This window comes from Bufo bufo, chromosome 2, assembly GCF_905171765.1.
Source record: "Bufo bufo chromosome 2, aBufBuf1.1, whole genome shotgun sequence".
NCBI lineage: Eukaryota > Metazoa > Chordata > Amphibia > Anura > Bufonidae > Bufo > Bufo bufo.
In genome coordinates, this window is record NC_053390.1 from 53,777,824 (window position 1) to 53,797,264 (window position 19,441).

At 46.3% G+C, this 19,441-nt stretch overlaps 1 protein-coding gene across 2 annotated transcripts in view; it reads left to right on the forward strand.

Annotated features, from left to right (window-relative positions):
- The window catches only part of CFAP53 (cilia and flagella associated protein 53), a 47,380-nt gene that overhangs the window by 24,537 nt on the left and 3,402 nt on the right, over positions 1–19,441 (forward strand). The window contains exons 1-7 of one of the 2 annotated variants that reach the window (XM_040421092.1): positions 11,517–11,606; positions 11,974–12,059; positions 13,167–13,396; positions 14,752–14,925; positions 16,536–16,839; positions 16,919–17,137; positions 18,762–18,978. In XM_040421092.1, the coding sequence (XP_040277026.1) occupies positions 11,988–12,059; positions 13,167–13,396; positions 14,752–14,925; positions 16,536–16,839; positions 16,919–17,137; positions 18,762–18,978 (1,216 nt within the window). In that variant the 5' untranslated portion in view covers positions 11,517–11,606; positions 11,974–11,987. Of the gene's footprint in view, positions 1–11,516; positions 11,607–11,973; positions 12,060–13,166; positions 13,397–14,751; positions 14,926–16,535; positions 16,840–16,918; positions 17,138–18,761; positions 18,979–19,441 lie in introns of those variants that run through there. The other variant, XM_040421093.1, reaches the window with a different exon arrangement.

Here is a 19,441-nt window from a genome sequence, read left to right on the forward strand (position 1 = left end):
TGCTCTTTGGAATATGGGCCCCTTTGCCCACCTAGGCTGCAAAAAAGTGTCACACATGTGGTATCTCCGTATTCAGGAGAAGTTGGGGAATGTGTTTTGGGGTGTCATTTTACATATACCCATGCTGGGTGAGAGAAATATCTTGGCAAATGACAACTTTGTATAAAAAAATGGTAAAAGTTGTCTTTTGCCAAGATATTTCTCTCACCCAGCATGGGTATATGTAAAATGACACCCCAAAACACATTCCCCAACTTCTCCTGAGTACGGCGATACCAGATGTGTGACACTTTTTTTGCAGCCTAGATGCGCAAAGGTGCCCAAATTCCTTTTAGGAGGGCATTTTTAGACATTTGGATACCAGACTTCTTCTCACGCTTTGGGGCCCCTAGAATGCCAGGGCAGTATAAATACCCCACATGTGACCCCATTTTGGAAAGAAGACACCCCAAGGTATTCAATGAGGGGCATGGCGAGTTCATAGAAATTTTTTTTTTTTGGCACAAGTTAGCGGAAATTGATATATATTTTTTTTTTCTCACAAAGTCTCCCTTTCCGCTAACTTGGGACAAAAATTTCAATCTTTCATGGACTCAATATGCCCCTCACAGAATACCTGGGGGTGTCTTCTTTCCGAAATGGGGTCACATGTGGGGTATTTATACTGCCCTGGCATTCTAGGGGCCCTAAAGCGTGAGAAGAAGTCTGGAATATAAATGTCTAAAAAATTTTACGCATTTGGATTCCGTGAGGGGTATGGTGAGTTCATGTGAGATTTAATTTTTTGACACAAGTTAGTGGAATATGAGACTTTGTAAGAAAAAAATAATAATTTCCGCTAACTTGGGCCAAATCAACTTGGGGTGATCAATGACAGGGGGGTGATCAATGACAGGGGGGGTGATCAATGACAGGGGGGTGATCAGGGAGTCTATATGGGGTGATCACCCCCCTGTCATTGATCACCCCCCTATAAGGCTCCATTCAGATGTCCGTATGTGTTTTGCGGATCCGATCCATCTATCAGTGGATCCGTAAAAATCATGCGGACGTCTGAATGGAGCTTTACAGGGGTGTGATCAATGACAGGGGGGTGATGAGGGAGTCTATATGGGGTGATCACCACAATCATTGATCATGCCCCTGTAAGGCTCCATTCAGACGTCCGTATGCATTTTGCGGATCCGATCCATCTGTCAGTGGATCCGTAAAAATCATGCGGACATCTGAATGGAGCTTTACAGGGGTGTGATCAATGACAGGGGGGTAATCAATGACAGGGGGGTGATCAGGGAGTCTATATGGGGTGATCACCACAGTCATTGATCACGCCCCTGTAAGGCTCCATTCAGACGTCCGTGTGCGTTTTGCGGATCCGATCCATCTATCAGTGGATCCGTAAAAATCATGCGGACGTCTGAATGGAGCTTTACAGGGGTGTGATCAATGACAGGGGGGTGATGAGGGAGTCTATATGGGGTGATCACCACAGTCATTGATCACGCCCCTGTAAGGCTCCATTCAGACGTCCGTATGCGTTTTGCGGATCCGATCCATCTATCAGTGGATCCGTAAAAATCATGCGGACGTCTGAATGGAGCTTTACAGGGGTGTGATCAATGACAGGGGGGTAATCAATGACAGGGGGGTGATGAGGGAGTCTATATGGGGTGATCACCACAGTCATTGATCACGCCCCTGTAAGGCTCCATTCAGACGTCCGTGTGCGTTTTGCGGATCCGATCCGTCTATCAGTGGATCCGTAAAAATCATGCGGACGTCTGAATGGAGCTTTACAGCGGTGTGATCAATGACAGGGGGGTAATCAATGACAGGGGGGTGATCAGGGAGTCTATATGGGGTGATCAGGGGTGATCAGGGGCTAATAAGGGGTTAATAAGTGACGGGGGGGGTGTAGTGTAGTGTAGTGGTGCTTGGTGCTACTTTACTGAGCTACCTGTGTCCTCTGGTGGTCGATCCAAACAAAGGGGACCACCAGAGGACCAGGTAGCAGGTATATTAGACGCTGTTATCAAAACAGCGTCTAATATACCTGTTAGGGGTTAAAAAAAACACATCTCCAGCCTGCCAGCGAACGATCGCCGCTGGCAGGCTGGAGATCAACTCTCTTACCTTCCGTTCCTGTGAGCGCACGCGCCTGTGTGCGCGCGTTCACAGGAAATCTCAGCTCACGCGAGATGACGCCTATTGGCGTTAGCGTAGCCTGGGGGAGCCGCCGCAATGACGCCTTTCGGCGTTAGCGTGGCGGCAAGCGGTTAAGGAACCAAAAGTAATGGGACATAATAATAATAATCATAAATCAAACTTTCACTTTTTAATACTTGGTTGCAAATCCTTTGCAGTCAATTACAGCCTGAAGTCTAGAACGCATAGACATCACCAGACGCTGGGTTTCATCCCTGGTGATGCTCTGCCAGGCCTCTACTGCAACTGTCTTCAGTTCCTGCTTGTTCTTGGGGCATTTTCCCTTCAGTTTTGTCTTCAGCAAGTGAAATGCATGCTCAATCGGATTCAGGTCAGGTGATTGACTTGGCCATTGCATAACATTCCACTTCTTTCCCTGGTTGCTTTTGCAGTATGCTTTGGGTCATTGTCCATCTGCACTGTGAAGCGCCGTCCAATGAGTTCTGAAGCATTTGGCTTTATATGAGCAGATAATATTGCCCGAAACACTTCAGAATTCATCCTGCTGCTTTTGTCAGCAGTCACATCATCAATAAATACAAGAGAACCAGTTCCATTGGCAGCCATACATGCCCACGCCATGACACTACCACCACCATGCTTCACTGATGAGGTGGTATGCTTAGGATCATGAGCAGTTCCTTTCCTTCTCCATACTCTTCTCTTCCCATCACTCTGGTACAAGTTGATCTTGGTCTCATCTGTCCATAGGATGTTGTTCCAGAACTGTGAAGGCTTTTATAGATGTCGTTTGGCAAACTCTAATCTGGCCTTCCTGTTTTTGAGGCTCACCAATGGTTTACATCTTGTGGTGAACCCTCTGTATTCACTCTGGTGAAGTCTTCTCTTGATTGTTGACTTTGACACACATACACCTACCTCCTGGAGAGTGTTCTTCATCTGGCCAACTGTTATGAAGGGTGTTTTCTTCACCAGGGAAATAATGTTTTCCTTGGTCTTCCGGGGTCTTTTGGTGTTGCTTTGCTCACCGGTGCGTTCCTTCTTTTTAAGAATGATCCAAACAGTTGTTTTGGCCACGCCTAATGTTTTTGCTATCTCTCTGATGGGTTTGGTTTGTTTTTTCAGCCTAATGATGGCTTGCTTCACTGATAGTGACAGCTCTTTGGATCTCATCTTGAGAGTTGACAGCAACAGATTCCAAATGCAAATAGCAGACTTGAAATGAACTCTGGACCTTTTATCTGCTCATTGTAATTGGGATAATGAGGGAATAACACACACCTGGCCATGGAACAGCAGAGAATACAATTGTCCCATTACTTTTGGTCCCTTAACAAGTGTGAGGCACATATGCAAACTGCTGTAATTCCTGCACCGTTCACCTGATTTGGATGTAAATACCCTCAAATTAAAGCTGACAGTCTGCAGTTAAAGCACATCTTGTTCGTGGTGGTGTATAGAACCAAAAATGTTAGAATTGTGTAGATGTCCCAATATTTACGGAACTGACTGTATATCTATTTATCCATCTATCTACTGCATCTCATATCTATCTATCTATCTATCTATCTATCTATCTATCTATCTATCTCATATCTATCCATCCATCCATTGTAGACATACAGCTCTGGGATCTTTCCTTGGGAGTAACCATTGCCTTAGCAGCCACCATATGTATTACTTACTGCTACTGGTTCCAGGGTCCTCCTCACCTCAGGGCCCCTTGGCAGACTGGGTCTTGGTGCCTGTCAGCATCACAATGTTGTATATGGCAGCGCACACAACATCATGACGCTGAAAGACATTACTGCCTAAAGATGAACGGCGCCAGTCAGTGAGGTGCACTAATTAAATGTAGGGGTCTGGTCTGAGGTCTCAACATTTTTTTATTTATTTTTTATTAGCTAGAGGCCTGGAGACCCGTCCGAATTTATTTAGGGTTCTGTTGTGGGATCTGAATTAATTTTGAGGTCTAGGGTCTGAATAATTTTGCGGGTCTGGTGTTTGGATTTATTTTAGGGTCCAGTTTGCAGACAATTCATTTTGGGGTCTTGCCGGCACAGTATATTGGGCATGTATGGCGACTTATTATATCTCTCGGGGGACGTGCATGACACAGTAAATCAGCTAGCAAGTGTACCCACACCTTCAGATGCTAGTAAATGCTGTGGGTCCCAGCAGTCTCTAGTTCCACCTCTGGTGCTGGGTCCCCTGGGCTGTCTACCTGTATCTGGTACAGGTACACATCAGGTAATCTTCTGGTGCAGCCAAAGGGGACCCTCCCCATGCCTCTCAGCATTGCTGTCCACCGTCAGAACAGAGCTGTGCCTACGTATTACAGCCATTGTCCCACTCCTGATGGTCGTATAATTAACTATACCCCTGTGGGTCTTCTAACAGTAGCTACATTTTTTAAGAACTTGGCCTTAGAGGGCAGGCTCTTGTGGTGATGTCTTCGTTAGGAGTTACATTGGCCGGTGGTCGGCCAGAACATTGCTAACGAGCGTTCATAGGAATGCTAGCCGCATAATACAGCCCTAAAAGTGCCGCTGATTACCTGATGAACAAGCAAACGCAATCACGATTTTTCAGCATGCTTAAAAATAATAGTTTGATTCTGTATAGAGGACGAGCGATGGCATTAGTGATCACTGCTCCACATATGGTGGAGGAGATCGCTGCATGTAACAGCATCATTCTCCTCAGTAGGTGATTGGCGGGACATACGTACGTCCCCGCGACAGTGAGTGGCAGTAGATCTTTGAGACTGGCAACACGTGGTTTGATTTAACATGTTTATCTTGTGGATCAATAGGTGTCTGTGTTTTCTGGTACTGGTCACACCCTTAACCTCCAGGTGTTGCTATTGTGGTCATTTAGCTTTCCCTATTTATAGTTGTTTCTCCCACAATGCTGTGCGGTTTATAGCTTCAGTTGGACCTGTGGATAGCTGGTGTTTGGATCTCGGCTGAGTTCCTGGTGCTGCCACAGCTTCTTGGAAGTTAAGTGTTACCTTTCCCTTTTGTATTTTATTTTGTCTTTTCTGTGTGTTGCCTTTCCTTGTTGTTTTGTATTAGGCCTCAGGGAGACTCCCGTTCATCCTTCCTTTTGGAGGAACAGGTTGTCTCATTCCTGTCATTAGTACCAGGGTCCTTTAGGGTCAGCTAGGACTTTAGGTATTCCTGTGTATGAACTCGCCTACCTTTGGGGTCTGTTCATACTGGTAGCCAGTCAGGGCTTTGGTTAGGGTTTTCACTAGGAGGTGTCCATCTTCCTTCCCTAGTTTTCAGGCCTTATTTCCTTTCCTCTTTTCCTCCTATGTTCGGTGTGGGGTTTCCCTCCCACATTAGAGCGTGACAGCAGTTCTAATACAGCCCATAGTAAGTATCTACAATTATTACTCAAGACTGTATTACACTGGCAGATTTTCTGCCAGATGATCTGGCAGTGTAATACTGCCACCGATTACCTGATGAACGAGCAAACGCTTGTTCATTGGACAGCCGTGATCTTTCAGCAGTCGCTAAAAGATAACGATTTGCCGGCGGCAGATCTTGCTGTATAATTATGATCTGCTGGCATAGTGATCGCTCCCTCCATGCTGTGGAGGAGATCTCTGCATGTAATAGCAGCTGTCTCCTCCGCTAGCGAGCAGGCGATTGCCAGGAAGGAACGCCTGTATGATCGCTAGGTGTAATACAGTCTTTACACACCAGTTGATAAGTGGTATCTGTGGCTCTGCTTATCTGCAATAGGATTACAGGGAGTGCAGAATTATTAGGCAAGTTGTATTTTTGAGGATTAATTTTATTATTGAACAACAACCATGTTCTCAATGAACCCAAAAAACTCATTAATATCAAAGCTGAATATTTTTGGAAGTAGTTTTTAGTTTGTTTTTAGTTTTAGCTATTTTAGGGGGATATCTGTGTGTGCAGGTGACTATTACTGTGCATAATTATTAGGCAACTTAACAAAAAACAAATATATACCCATTTCAATTATTTATTTTTACCAGTGAAACCAATATAACATCTCAACATTCACAAATATACATTTCTGACATTCAAAAACAAAACAAAAACAAATCAGTGACCAATATAGCCACCTTTCTTTGCAAGGACACTCAAAAGCCTGCCATCCATGGATTCTGTCAGTGTTTTGATCTGTTCACCATCAACATTGCGTGCAGCAGCAACCACAGCCTCCCAGACACTGTTCAGAGAGGTGTACTGTTTTCCCTCCTTGTAAATCTCACATTTGATGATGGACCACAGGTTCTCAATGGGGTTCAGATCAGGTGAACAAGGAGGCCATGTCATTAGATTTTCTTCTTTTATACCCTTTCTTGCCAGCCACGCTGTGGAGTACTTGGACGCGTGTGATGGAGCATTGTCCTGCATGAAAATCATGTTTTTCTTGAAGGATGCAGACTTCTTCCTGTACCACTGCTTGAAGAAGGTGTCTTCCAGAAACTGGCAGTAGGACTGGGAGTTGAGCTTGACTCCATCCTCAACCCGAAAAGGCCCCACAAGCTCATCTTTGATGATACCAGCCCAAACCAGTCCTCCACCTCCACCTTGCTGGCGTCTGAGTCGGACTGGAGCTCTCTGCCCTTTACCAATCCAGCCACGGGCCCATCCATCTGGCCCATCAAGACTCACTCTCATTTCATCAGTCCATAAAACCTTAGAAAAATCAGTCTTGAGATATTTCTTGGCCCAGTCTTGACCTTTCAGCTTGTGTGTCTTGTTCAGTGGTGGTTGTCTTTCAGCCTTTCTTACCTTGGCCATGTCTCTGAGTATTGCGCACCTTGTGCTTTTGGGCACTCCAGTGATGTTGCAGCTCTGAAATATGGCCAAACTGGTGGCAAGTGGCATCTTGGCAGCTGCACGCTTGACTTTTCTCAGTTCATGGGCAGTTATTTTGCGCCTTGGTTTTTCCACACGCTTCTTGCGACCCTGTTGACTATTTTGAATGAAACGCTTGATTGTTCGATGATCACGCTTCAGAAGCTTTGCAATTTTAAGAGTGCTGCATCCCTCTGCAAGATATCTCACTATTTTTGACTTTTCTGAGCCTGTCAAGTCCTTCTTTTGACCCATTTTGCCAAAGGAAAGGAAGTTGCCTAATAATTATGCACACCTGATATAGGGTGTTGATGTCATTAGACCACACCCCTTCTCATTACAGAGATGCACATCACCTAATATGCTTAATTGGTAGTAGGCTTTCGAGCCAATACAGCTTGGAGTAAGACAACATGCATAAAGAGGATGATGTGGTCAAAATACTCATTTGCCTAATAATTCTGCACGCAGTGTATATGCAAAGAGATATCTGCCAGAGAAAGAGAACCCTCTCACTAGCGCCACCTTCTGGAAATGGCTCCCTAGGACTCAATGTCTGACATTTTGAGAAGGGAGTCACATTTAGAAGGGGGCACAAATGGTTCTTCTTTTTTTTTTGGATGATACCTCTTTGCACATTATGTTCCCATTAAGCATTGCCACTATGTCTCCTTAACCCTTTCTGGACCTCCGCTATACATCCAGTCTTTAAAAATGGCTTCCGCTCGTGAGCACAGCAGGCGCCATAGCCATCGGGTTTCTGTTGTTTCATACAGCAGACACCGGGAGCTAATGTCTGCAATAGGCGATAACGGCAATCACAGGCATTTAACTCTTCTGAGACCAGAAACCCATTTTTTTTCAATCTCTCCACTATATTGTAAGTAATATTAACTGGTGCCATTTGAAAGTACAACTTGTGGTAGGCCCCACACAAATTCGTAGATTGTAATCCCGCGCGGGCAGGATCCTCTCTCCTTCTGTACCAGTCTGTAAATTGTCTTGTTCATGCTTAGTGCAATTGTCCGTATTATGTATGTGCACCGCTTATCATGTACAGCGCCATGGAATGAATGGCGCTTTAATAATAAATAATAATAATCTAATAGTTATCGCTTAACCTGTGGATAGGAGATAACTCCAAATTGTCGGAATACCCCTTTAAGGGGTTAAGTAACTTTAACTGTATCTCTGCCTTCCCTTTCCTAAAGGCCTCATGCACACGGCCGTGCCGTTTTTACGGTCCGCAAACCGCGGATCCGCAAAAAACGGAAGCCGTCCGTGTTGCCTTCAACAATTTGCGGAACGGAACGGGCGCCGGCAATATAAATGCCTATTCTTGTCCGCAAAGCGCGGACAAGAATAGGACATGTTATATTTTTTTAGCGGGGCCGCAGAACGGAGCCACGGATGCAGACAGCACACTGAGTGCTGTCCGCATCTTTTGCGGCCCCATTGAAGTGAATGGGTCCAAAACGGCGGCTCGGATGTGGACCCAAACAACGGTCGTGTGCATGAGGCCAAAGATGCAGTTTGACACCCAAGCCCTGTATCTATATACCCTGACCACAGCTTGTTGGCACCCGGGGACGTCCTTGGATCCTTCTTCTTACTTTTGGTAATATACAGAAGATTTATTAGTCATAAGACAATTGTCAACTTCTCCAGGAATTTGGGGGTGTAGCTTTATGGAGTCGCAAAATGTGAAAGATTTATCAGTGGCGTGCCGCGTGCGCCACCATTTTGGCATCAAATGTTAACCTCAGAAACATAAACGTGTATGATTTGTATAAAGATGCACCAAATCTGTTACACAACGTACACAGCACACTGCCAACCTGTGACCCTCCAGCTGTTACACGCGTGCAACTCCCACCAGGCTGCAGGGTGCCAGATAGGGTTGCCACCCGGCTGGTATCTCACAGGCCAAGCTGGTAATCTGGTGCCCCTGCTGGTGCCTGTAATTTTTTTTCTAGAAGGACTGTTACTAATGAGCACTTCCATTGTGGAGCGCTCCTTAGTATAGCCTTTACCTCCCATCCTCTCCACCACTTGTATTACGAAAAAAAAAACAAAAAAAAAAACGGAACTCACCTCTTCCATTTGCTCGCGCTGCGGTGAACACTCGATGCTGACTGACAGGACCTGTGAGACGCCATCACGCTGGAGCGCAGGTCTTGAGCTTCCAGGGAGCAGCGGGTGTTCACCGCACTGCAAGCAAAAGGATGAGGTGAGTTCTTTTTTTTTTTGCACAGAAAATAAAAGGGGGCGTTAATATTACTGGGGGCACTAATGGGGGCGTTAATATTACTGGGGGCACTAATAGGGGCGTTAATATTACTGGGGGCACTAATATTACTAAGGGCACTAATGGGGACGTTAATATTACTGGGGGCACTAATGGGAGGATTAATATTACTGGGGGCATTATTAGGGAGCATTAATATTACTGGGGGCAATAATTAGGGCGTTAATATTACTGGGGGCACTAATGGTGGTGTTAATATTACTGGGGGCACTAATGGTGGCGTTAATATTACTGGGAGCACTAATGGTGGCGTTAATATTACTGGGGGCACTAATGGTGACGTTAATATTACTGGGGGCACTAATGGTGACGTTAATATTACTGGGGGCACTAATGGTGGCGTTAATATTACTGGGGGCACTAATGGTGACGTTAATATTACCGGGGGCACTAATGGTGACGTTAATATTACTGGGGGCACTAATGGTGGCGTTAATATTACTGGGGGCACTAATGGGGGCATTAATATTACTGGGGGCACTAATGGTGGCGTTAATATTACTGGGGGCACTAATGGTGGCGTTAATATTACTGGGGGCACTAATGGGGGCATTAATATTACTGGGGGCACTAATGGTGGCGTTAATATTACTGGGAGCACTAATGGTGGCGTTAATATTACTGGGGGCACTAATGGTGGTGTTAATATTACTGGGGGCACTAATGGGTGTGTTAATATTACTGGGGGCACTAATGGTATAAGGCTATCCTTCATATAAGATAGGGCCAGGGACTATTAATAGGATTCAGATATATTGGGCAGACTAGATGGGCCAAATGGTTCTTATCTGCCGACACATTCTATGTTTCTATGGTGGTGTTAATATTACTGGGGGCACTAATAGGTGTGTTAATATTACTGGGGGCACTAATGGGGGCGTTAATATTACTGGGGGCACTAATGGGGGTGTTTATATTACTGGGGGCACTAATGGGGGCGTTAATATTACTGGGGGCATTATTAGGGAGCATTAATATTACTGGGGGCAATAATGAGGGCGTTAATATTACTGGGGGCACTAATGGTGGCGTTAATATTACTGGGGGCACTAATGGTGGCGTTAATATTACGGGGGGCACTAATGGTGGCGTTAATATTATTGGGGTCACTAATGGTGGCGTTAATATTACTGGGGGCACTAATGGTGGCGTTAATATTACTGGGGGCACTAATGGTGGTGTTAATATTACTGGGGGCACTAATGGGTGTGTTAATATTACTGGGGGCACTAATAGGGGCGTTAATATTACTGGGGGCACTAATGGTGGCGTTAATATTATTGGGGGCACTAATGGTGGCGTTAATATTACTGGGGGCACTAATGGGGGCGTTAATATTACTGGGGGCACTAATGGTGGCGTTAATATTACTGGGGGCAATAATGGTAGCGTTAATATTACTGGGGGCACTAATGGTGGCGTTAATATTACTGGGGGCAATAATGGGTGTGTTAATATTATTGGGGGCATTAATATTACTGGGACACTAATGGAAGCATTAATATTACTGGGGGTACTATTAATTCTGGGGGACACTAATGGGGGCATTAGTAATTCTGGGTGCGCTAATAGAGGCATTATTAATTCTGGGGGGTGCTAATGAGGGTATTATTAATTCTGGAGGCGCTAATGGGGGCATTAATAATTCTAAATGGCATTAATAGGGGCATTATAAATTTCTGGGGCATTTTTAATTCTAAAGGGCTTTAATGGGGGCATTATTAATTTTAAGGACGCTAATGGGGGGAATTATTAACTCTGGGGGGCACTAATGGAGGCATTATTAATGCTGGGAGCCATATTATGACAAAGCACCTTAACACCCCATGTTAAGCCACGCACCCTTTGGATGTGGCTTAACAATGTATCTTTTGTTAGGAAAGGTGGCACCCTAGTGCCAGAACACGCTGGGAGTTGTAGTTCTGCAGCAGCTGGAGACCACTGTTCTAAGTGGACAACCCCTTTAAGTCACATTCCTGCGGACCATGAGCTAACAGGTGAAAAGTACAGAGATTCCTTCTTTCTGCAGCTGTCTACCATGTACCTACCTGCCCGCAGTTATACCCAGCAGAGGTTGGTATCTGCTGTGTATAACTCCGCGCTACGCGAGCGCCCTCTGCTGGTAGATTAGCGGTACGCTCGCCGCGGCCGCCACGTGTTTACACTGGGTTGCTGGGATGCAGGCGACGTCACTTCCGGAGTCGGTGTTGCCCGGTAACCGAATGCAGAGTCCCTGGCTCGCCTGGACTGAGAATAGGATCGGTGTCCCCCCGGTAGTGACGGTAATAATCTAACTGCCCCCACTGTGAGTTACAGAGCTAAAGTCATGCGGTACTACAACCCCCAGCATGACCTTCCTGCTGGGACTTGTAGTTCCACATAAGCTGGGAGCTGACTAATTCATTATAAGTGAATTATTATGAATGAATGCAGTAATCTGTACAGGATTATGTATGGAGGTGGGTGCGCCGGTGCAGGGGAGGAGAGGCAACTCATGAAATACCGCCATATATGTTATGAGATGACAAAAATGGCGCAGATTGTGACAGACGTTTTAGATATGGCGCAACACGTTATATATTATACGTTTCATGGCCGCCATACTTTACACTGCTGAAACTCAATCATCTCTCTGTTTTTTTCCTGCAGAAAGGGGAGCCGCCATGTTGCTGAGTCAGAGGAGCAGGCCCCGCTGCAGGGAGGTGACCGGTCCTGCACCCCACAACGTGGCCGTCGTAAGTTACCCATAATCACTCTGCTGGGGGGTGCCCGACACCCTGCCCGTCGGGCCGTGGTATGGTGATGCTGCATGGGCGGTGTATGGCGGTATTATGTGAACACTGGATGGTGGTATGACGATGCCACATGGGCAGTGGTGGTATGGCTTGCTCACATGATAGCAGTATGATATGGGCGCTGTACTGCGGTATTGTTTGGCAGTATTGTTAGAACACTGTGTGGCGCACACTATATGGCGGTGAGATTGGGACAGTCTGCCACAATATTGTTTGGGCAGTGTATAGGGTTATTATTCGGGCACTTTGTAAGCAATCTGCAACAATATTATTTGAGCCGTATGTGACAGTTTCATTTGGGCAATGTATGGTGGTATTTTTTTAAGCACAGTATGGATGTATTATTTACACACTATATGGCAGTGTTATTTGAGAAGCCAGTGACAATTTGGCCTAGGCAGTGTATGGTTTTATTATTCAGACTCCTTATGTCAGATTGTTTGGAAATATTGTTTGGGCGTGTAATGACGGTTTTGATTGGGCACAGTATGGAAGTATTATTTGCACACGGTAGGGCAGTGACATTTGAGCAGGGTATGACAGTTTGGTGTGGGCAGTGTATGTTGTTATCATTTGGTAAAGTTATGGCAGTGTTATTTGGGTACAGTATGACAGCATTATTTGCACACTATATGGCAGTATTGTTTGAACAGTCTATGACAGTTTGGCGTGGGCATTGTATCTTACTATTTTGGCACTTTATGGCAGTATTATTTGAACACTATATGGCAGTGTTATTTGTGAATGTTGATATGATTATGAGGGCACAGCATTGCACCCGCCTCATTTTTATAGGCTGGCATGGCAGGTCTCTGCTTCTGTCATGGCCGCTCATCAGACGCAGTCGCTGATGTCTAATAATAGGAAACCACTGGGTTTTATCCCCCGACCTCGCCGTACTGGGGGGTACGTTACATATGACTGGAGGCGGGCAGCATCACAGGGACCTGAGCAGTATGCCGGTGTGAATGGATCAGATCCCGGTAATTACTTTAGAAGGATGTTCCTGCAGCCAGTCTCCCCCAAAAACTGTTCTTCTCTGTACAGAAAGCCAAGTTTCCTTCCAGCCGACCGCACGACTACATTATCCTGGAGAGACGGCGTCAGGATGACGTCAGGGAGCAGATGCTGACCTTCACCAAAGAGATAGACGTCAAAGACATGAAGAGCAAATGGGAGAGGCTGACGGACCACAAGATCCTGCACAACAGGGTCCAGAGGAAGGTCCACGAGACCATGGAAGACTACAGAATGCAGGTGGAGGAGCGGAGGGACAGGTGAGCCCCGCGCACGAGCTGTGTGATACACGAGAGTGCTGCCGGAAGCCGAGTGCAAGAGGGGGCTGCCACCAATACGGGTGTGTAAACAGGCACAGCGCCCCCCCCATGACATGGCCAGCCACAGCGCCCCCCTAACAGTGTCAATCAGATCCCTCCAAAGGACTGCTGGAACAGTGCCTTTGTAAGGATACTTGCACACAGGGTGAATATTTCTGCTACAAATCCGCAGTGGTATCTACAGCAGAAATATCCGTGTTCTGTACAGGTACCTCAATATGAGGGGTGAAATCCACAGCAAATCCACAGATCCACCATCTGAAGGTACCCTAGCAATAACTCCAGTACAGTGCCAGCCCATGCCCCAGAACAGTTCCATCCTCAGTTTGTAAAATATTGTCTACCACTTTGCTCTCGTAACAGTGCCTGCCACAGTGTCCATATAGCAGGGTCCCAACAGTGCCTCCATAACAGTGCCAATATCACAGTGCCTGCCACAGTGTCCATATAGCAGGGTCCCAACAGTGCCACCATAACAGTGCCAATATCACAGTGCCTGCCACAGTGTCCATATAGCAGGGTCAGAACAGTGCCACCATAACAGTGCCAATATCACAGTGCCTGCCACAGTGTCCATATAGCAGGGTCAGAACAGTGCCAATATCACAGTGCCTGCCACAGTGTCCATATAGCAGGGTCAGAACAGTGCCACCATAACAGTGCCAATATCACAGTGCCTGCCACAGTGTCCATATAGCAGGGTCAGAACAGTGCCAATATCACAGTGCCTGCCACAGTGTCCATATAGCAGGGTCAGAACAGTGCCACCATAACAGTGACGGCCACAACTCCCCAGAACAATATCAGCTGTAATACCCAACCCACATGACAAGGCAGAATTGCATTTTTCATCCATTCGACCATGTTATAAAAAATCTATGTAAATGAAACATGAACTAAGGCGTACCCTAAACAAAAAAAATCTCCAACATGTCCCGCAATAAGCAGGGCCCCAAACAGCTATGTGTAGACGTAAAAATAAAAGAAAGGTTATTGCTGTTCGAACATGATAAGAAAAAAAATATCCTTCGGTCCTTAGTGCATAGTATGGCGCCCCCTGGTGTGTTGGTGGCCACACATGCTCAGTCACTCTCCCTAAGCCAGGTCTCCATGTAGTGATAGATGTAGTAGAAATAGGGTTCTGCTGCCTATGCAGTATCATGGTAGTTGAAGACTCCCTCTGCAGGGTGTTTATGAAGGGAGTGTATCGTCAGCTGCCAGAGGGGGAAGGAGACCGATTCTGCCCAGAGCACAGCCCCAGCAGCACATTGACCAATGTTTCCTTACTCTATCAGACTTAAGGCACTATTGGAAGCAGAAGAACTGGAGCAAATAAAAGAAATGGAGTCTATGGAGGAGACCACCCTGGAAAGACAAGCCAAGATGAGAGAACGGGCTAAGAGTCTGCGAGAGAGAAGAGAGAGAGAACGGCTGGCGATAGTGGCAGAGAAACGTGACCAGCAGTTCAGGTACCTCACAATAGCGGATATTCTTAACCCCTTAGTGACCAAGCCTGTTTGGGCCTTAATGACCAAGCCAAATTTTGGAAATCTGACATGTGTCATTTTAGCTTAGAATAACTTTGTAACGGTTTTGCACATCAAAGTATTAAACTTTTTTTTATTTAATTAGATGGGGGGGGCGCCCTAATAACTTTATTTAACACATCTGGGGGCCATATTGCCCCGATCGGGCATAATTTGAACTTCTCTCTCCTCTCCTGAGGAGAGAGACCTTACTGAGAGCAGCGGTGAGCGGCGGCGGCCCGCTTTCAGTCTGCGCATGCGCCGGGCCGCCGCCACCATCTTTCTTGAGGGTAAGGGGGGCTGAGGATCGGGACCCAGCTTAGGGCCAGAAGAGCATGAGAGGAGGGAGAAAGTTTAGTGCGGGCAACTCCGCTGCCGGCATTTTCTGTGATCGCCGTGATAAAGTGTATCACAGCGATCACGTGATCAGAGACCGCTTGTCACGGTCTCTGATCACTGCCCCGAGACCTCAGCTACCTCCGGTAGCTGCGGGCATGGAGCTACAGCGCTTGATTTTATCGCTAATTTGGGCTGAAGTGCCGCCGTAAAAAGGCGGCGCTCCAGTCCAAGGCCCCTTAGTGACCGCCGTAAAAACACGTATGGGTGGTCACTAAGGGGTTAATTGCATCTCTCAGTTTTATTGACACAAAACATATTCATTTCTAATATTCTGTATTTTGTTTTCTTCTTCCTCTCTATTGGAACGCAAAATACAGTATATTAATGTTTCTATTCACCGACAGCAAGCAGAGATTTCTGAACAGGAATTAAAAGGCAAAGCAAACAAAATATATTGAAAAAGGCAAACGAGACACCATTAAAGGGGTATTCCAGTCTGGGAAATTGATAGCCTATGGCTAAGATGTTGCACGGGTACACGGCGAGCATGTGTGCCCACCCTCCGTTCGCCGCTATAGGAGTTACCTCTGCTATTTCCGGCAGTCCCTTAGCGGTGAATGGAGAGATGGCTTCTCTTGCGTAGTGCACTCTCCATTCATCACTATGGAACTTCCAAAAACTTCCAGATCTCCTAATAGAATGAATGGAGAGCACGCTGCGCATGTGCTCTTCTTTTATATCAGGGACCCCGTTCTCTAGGCAGTAGCGCGTCCCATAGGTGGGACCTGCTCCGATCTGACACTGATGGCATATCCTAGCGATATGCCATTAATGTCCCAGATGAGCCAACCCCTCTTACAAGTCACTGCATAGAGGTAAGTACATCTGCACTACATACCTGTGGCAGGAATCGCAGTGTCAGACACAGGTTTCTGCTGCGGAACCTCTTGTAAGTGCAGTGCATGCATGTTGGATTGGCAATCTGCAAAGATCCTATGTTGGAAATATTCGTCAGGAGGATCTGAAAACTTGTACATCTGATGGATAGGCATTCAGGGTAACTGTAAATCCTCTTCACCCCCATGGTCTGACCCAATACATGGACTTGGCATCTTGTGACACCCTGTTCCATCACTCCATGCTGAAAGGCAACATTTGCACCCAGACTGGACAACCCCTTTAAGAACCATGTCTCTATTATAATTGCTCCTTAGGGAGCAATGTGAGGAATTGCGAGCTCTAAAGTCGAAGATGCATCAGAATGAGGTGTGTACGGAGAGGATGGCTCAGCTGGCACTGAAGGAAGAACTGGAGCGGCAGAAGAAGGAGGAGGACATGCTCTTTGCTGAACTCTGGGAGAAGGATCGATTGGCCAAAGTAGAACACGAGGAGAAGAAGACTCAGCAGCAGATGGAGCTAAACCGAGAAATGGTAGATGTGCTGCAGGCGCAGAGGGCCGCGGCCGAGGCTCAGCGGATGGAGGAGAAGAGGCTGAAAGAAGAGGAGGCTCACTTACTGGTAACGTTTTCTTCTGTCGAGGTATGTACTGGCGGGAACCAGGAGAGGAGTAGCAGTAATAATGTTGTATCACCCGCAGGTGGAGCAGCGGAAACTGATGAAGCTGGAGGATGAGCGTGCGCTGCGGGAGAAGCAGCAGAAACAGTCACTGGTCAGGAATATGCTGGATCGCTCCATCCACCTGAAGATGAAGCGCCTGGCCCAAGAACAGCAGGAGGAGCTGGCCCTGGACATGAAGATCATGGAGCAAATCATGCAGGACGGTCACGATGATACAGAGGAGAAGCGCCTGCGCAAGGTAAAGGCTTGTTATGGACCTCATAGGGGGCTCATTCATGGAAAGGGTGGTCAAGTCTTGTGGAGGCCAGAAACCCTACGGCCTACTCGTGCTCACATCAAAACTTTGTTACAGTGTCAGTCTATGTAGAATATTAAAGGGATATCCGTATCTTAAAAGTGATAACTAGTGTTGAGCGAACTTCTGTTTTAAGTTCGGCGTCTAAAGTTCGGCTTCCGGTTAGCGGAGAATCCCGATATGGATTCCGAATTCCGTTGTGGTCCGTGGTAGCGGAATCAATAATCGGCCATTATTGATTCCGCTACCACGGACCACAACGGAATTCGGAATCCATATCGGGATTCTCCGCTAATCGGAAGCCGAACTTTAGACACCGAACTTAAAACAGAAGTTCGCTCAACACTAGTGATAACACATCACTGGGATATGCCAGATAGCTATGTAGAGAAGACAGTGATGTGGGTGCAATCCCTCTAGGCTGTAGGTTGCTGAGCCCATATACATCCGAAATAGAAAATGAGGCAGCACTTCAAAGGTGGTGGACCACTTTATTCACCCAAGATGCAACGTTTCAGCCCAACACAATGAGGCCTTTCTCAAGCAGTGAGGTATATATATATATATATATAGAGAGAGAGAGAGAGGAGGGAACATGTATAATCATCCAATTAAATAATGTAATCAAGTGCAAAACAAACCAATATGTTATTATAGTCAAATATTGTTGGATCCAAATGTAAAGAGGAGTCACGGTAATCTATTCCTTACATGTGCAAACACCACATATTATGCCTAAAAACGTGAAAATACAAATATAGTGTAATAAGTGCTTATTGGTTAATGAACTCGTCATCAACTCCAGTCCTGTTAATTAAAATATAAATCAAGACCTGTAATGGTGTCTAAAAACTTCCAGGATCATCACTGCGGAGTCGTGTGTCTCACGGCGTCCATCTTTAACTGCAAATTTGCACATGTATTAAAAGTAGTTTTTCTCCAGAATGAAGTAACGCTAAGTGAAAGGTATCATTGCGGTCAGATCTAGCCCTACAAGGCATTGTGCCTGGTTTATCAGTGACAGGTTCCCATTAACCCAATGAATGTAGAGAAATGCAGGTAAAACAGATTTTGGCCTCTTATAAAGATATACAGTATATTATGAGATTAAAGACAGGGCTACTTTCACATTAGCGTTTTCTGCGGATCCGTCATGGATCTGCAAAAACGCTTCTGTTACAATAATACAACCGCATGCCTCCGTCACGATCGGATCCGGTTGTATTATGTCTTCTATAGCCATGAAGGATCCGTCTTGAACTCCATTGAAAGTCAATGGGGGACGGATCAGTTTTCTATAGTGTCAGAGAAAACGGATCCGTCCCCATTGACTTACTTTGTGTGTCAGGACGGATCCGTCTTGCTCCGCACCACATCACGGACAGAAAAACGCTGACAATGAATGGGGACAAAACGGAAGCATTTTCTTCCGCTGTTGAGATCCCATGACGGATCTCAATAGCGGAATTGAAAACGCTAATGTGAAAGTAGCCTTAGAGATGACCGGACCATCAGTTGCCAGACTAGTAGACTCGTCCTTTACCATGACGCTTTCCCTTTGCTGTAGATGGAGCTTCAGAGAGAGCAGCAGACTTACCGGCAGTACCTGGCGCAGCAGCTGGAGGAGGAGAAGAGGCAAGAGAAGGAAATGGAGAAACTGATTGAGGCAGAGCTGGAGAAATCCTGGGCAAAGAGGGCAGAACAGCTTAGGCTGGAGAAGGAGGCAAGGAACCGGCTGATGAAAGATGTCATGGAGACCAGAAGACGGCAGATTAACGAGAAATGTAAGGAACAGTCATTTATGGCATCTTCCTGTTGTAGGACAGAGGTGGTCACCCGTAGGTTGTCTTGCATTCAGGAAGAGTGCTGTGCAGATTCCCCGATCTCTCCTCTTACTCTTCGTTCACATGTTCCCAATTTCACTGGATCTGGCATTGTCAGATTCTATAGTTCACCGCTCGATCCCCATTGACTCTAATGACATCTGTGGGTGATCCGGCTGCTTTCTGGCATAAATTCAGGGTTTTGGTCCAGACGACAGCCGGCATTTGTGCCCAATCAGCTTGCTGCAGATGTGAACAGGACCTTAATGATCAGGCAGAGCGCTCCTCAGTCATACATTCAAAACAGTCCTCTCTATCCGGGCCCTGCACTCATCGCTATGATCAGTTCAGAGAGTAAAATCCATGTGCCACCTCCTGTTAGAGCCAGAAGAACGCTGAAGACTGGAGTAATCAATCCTATGCC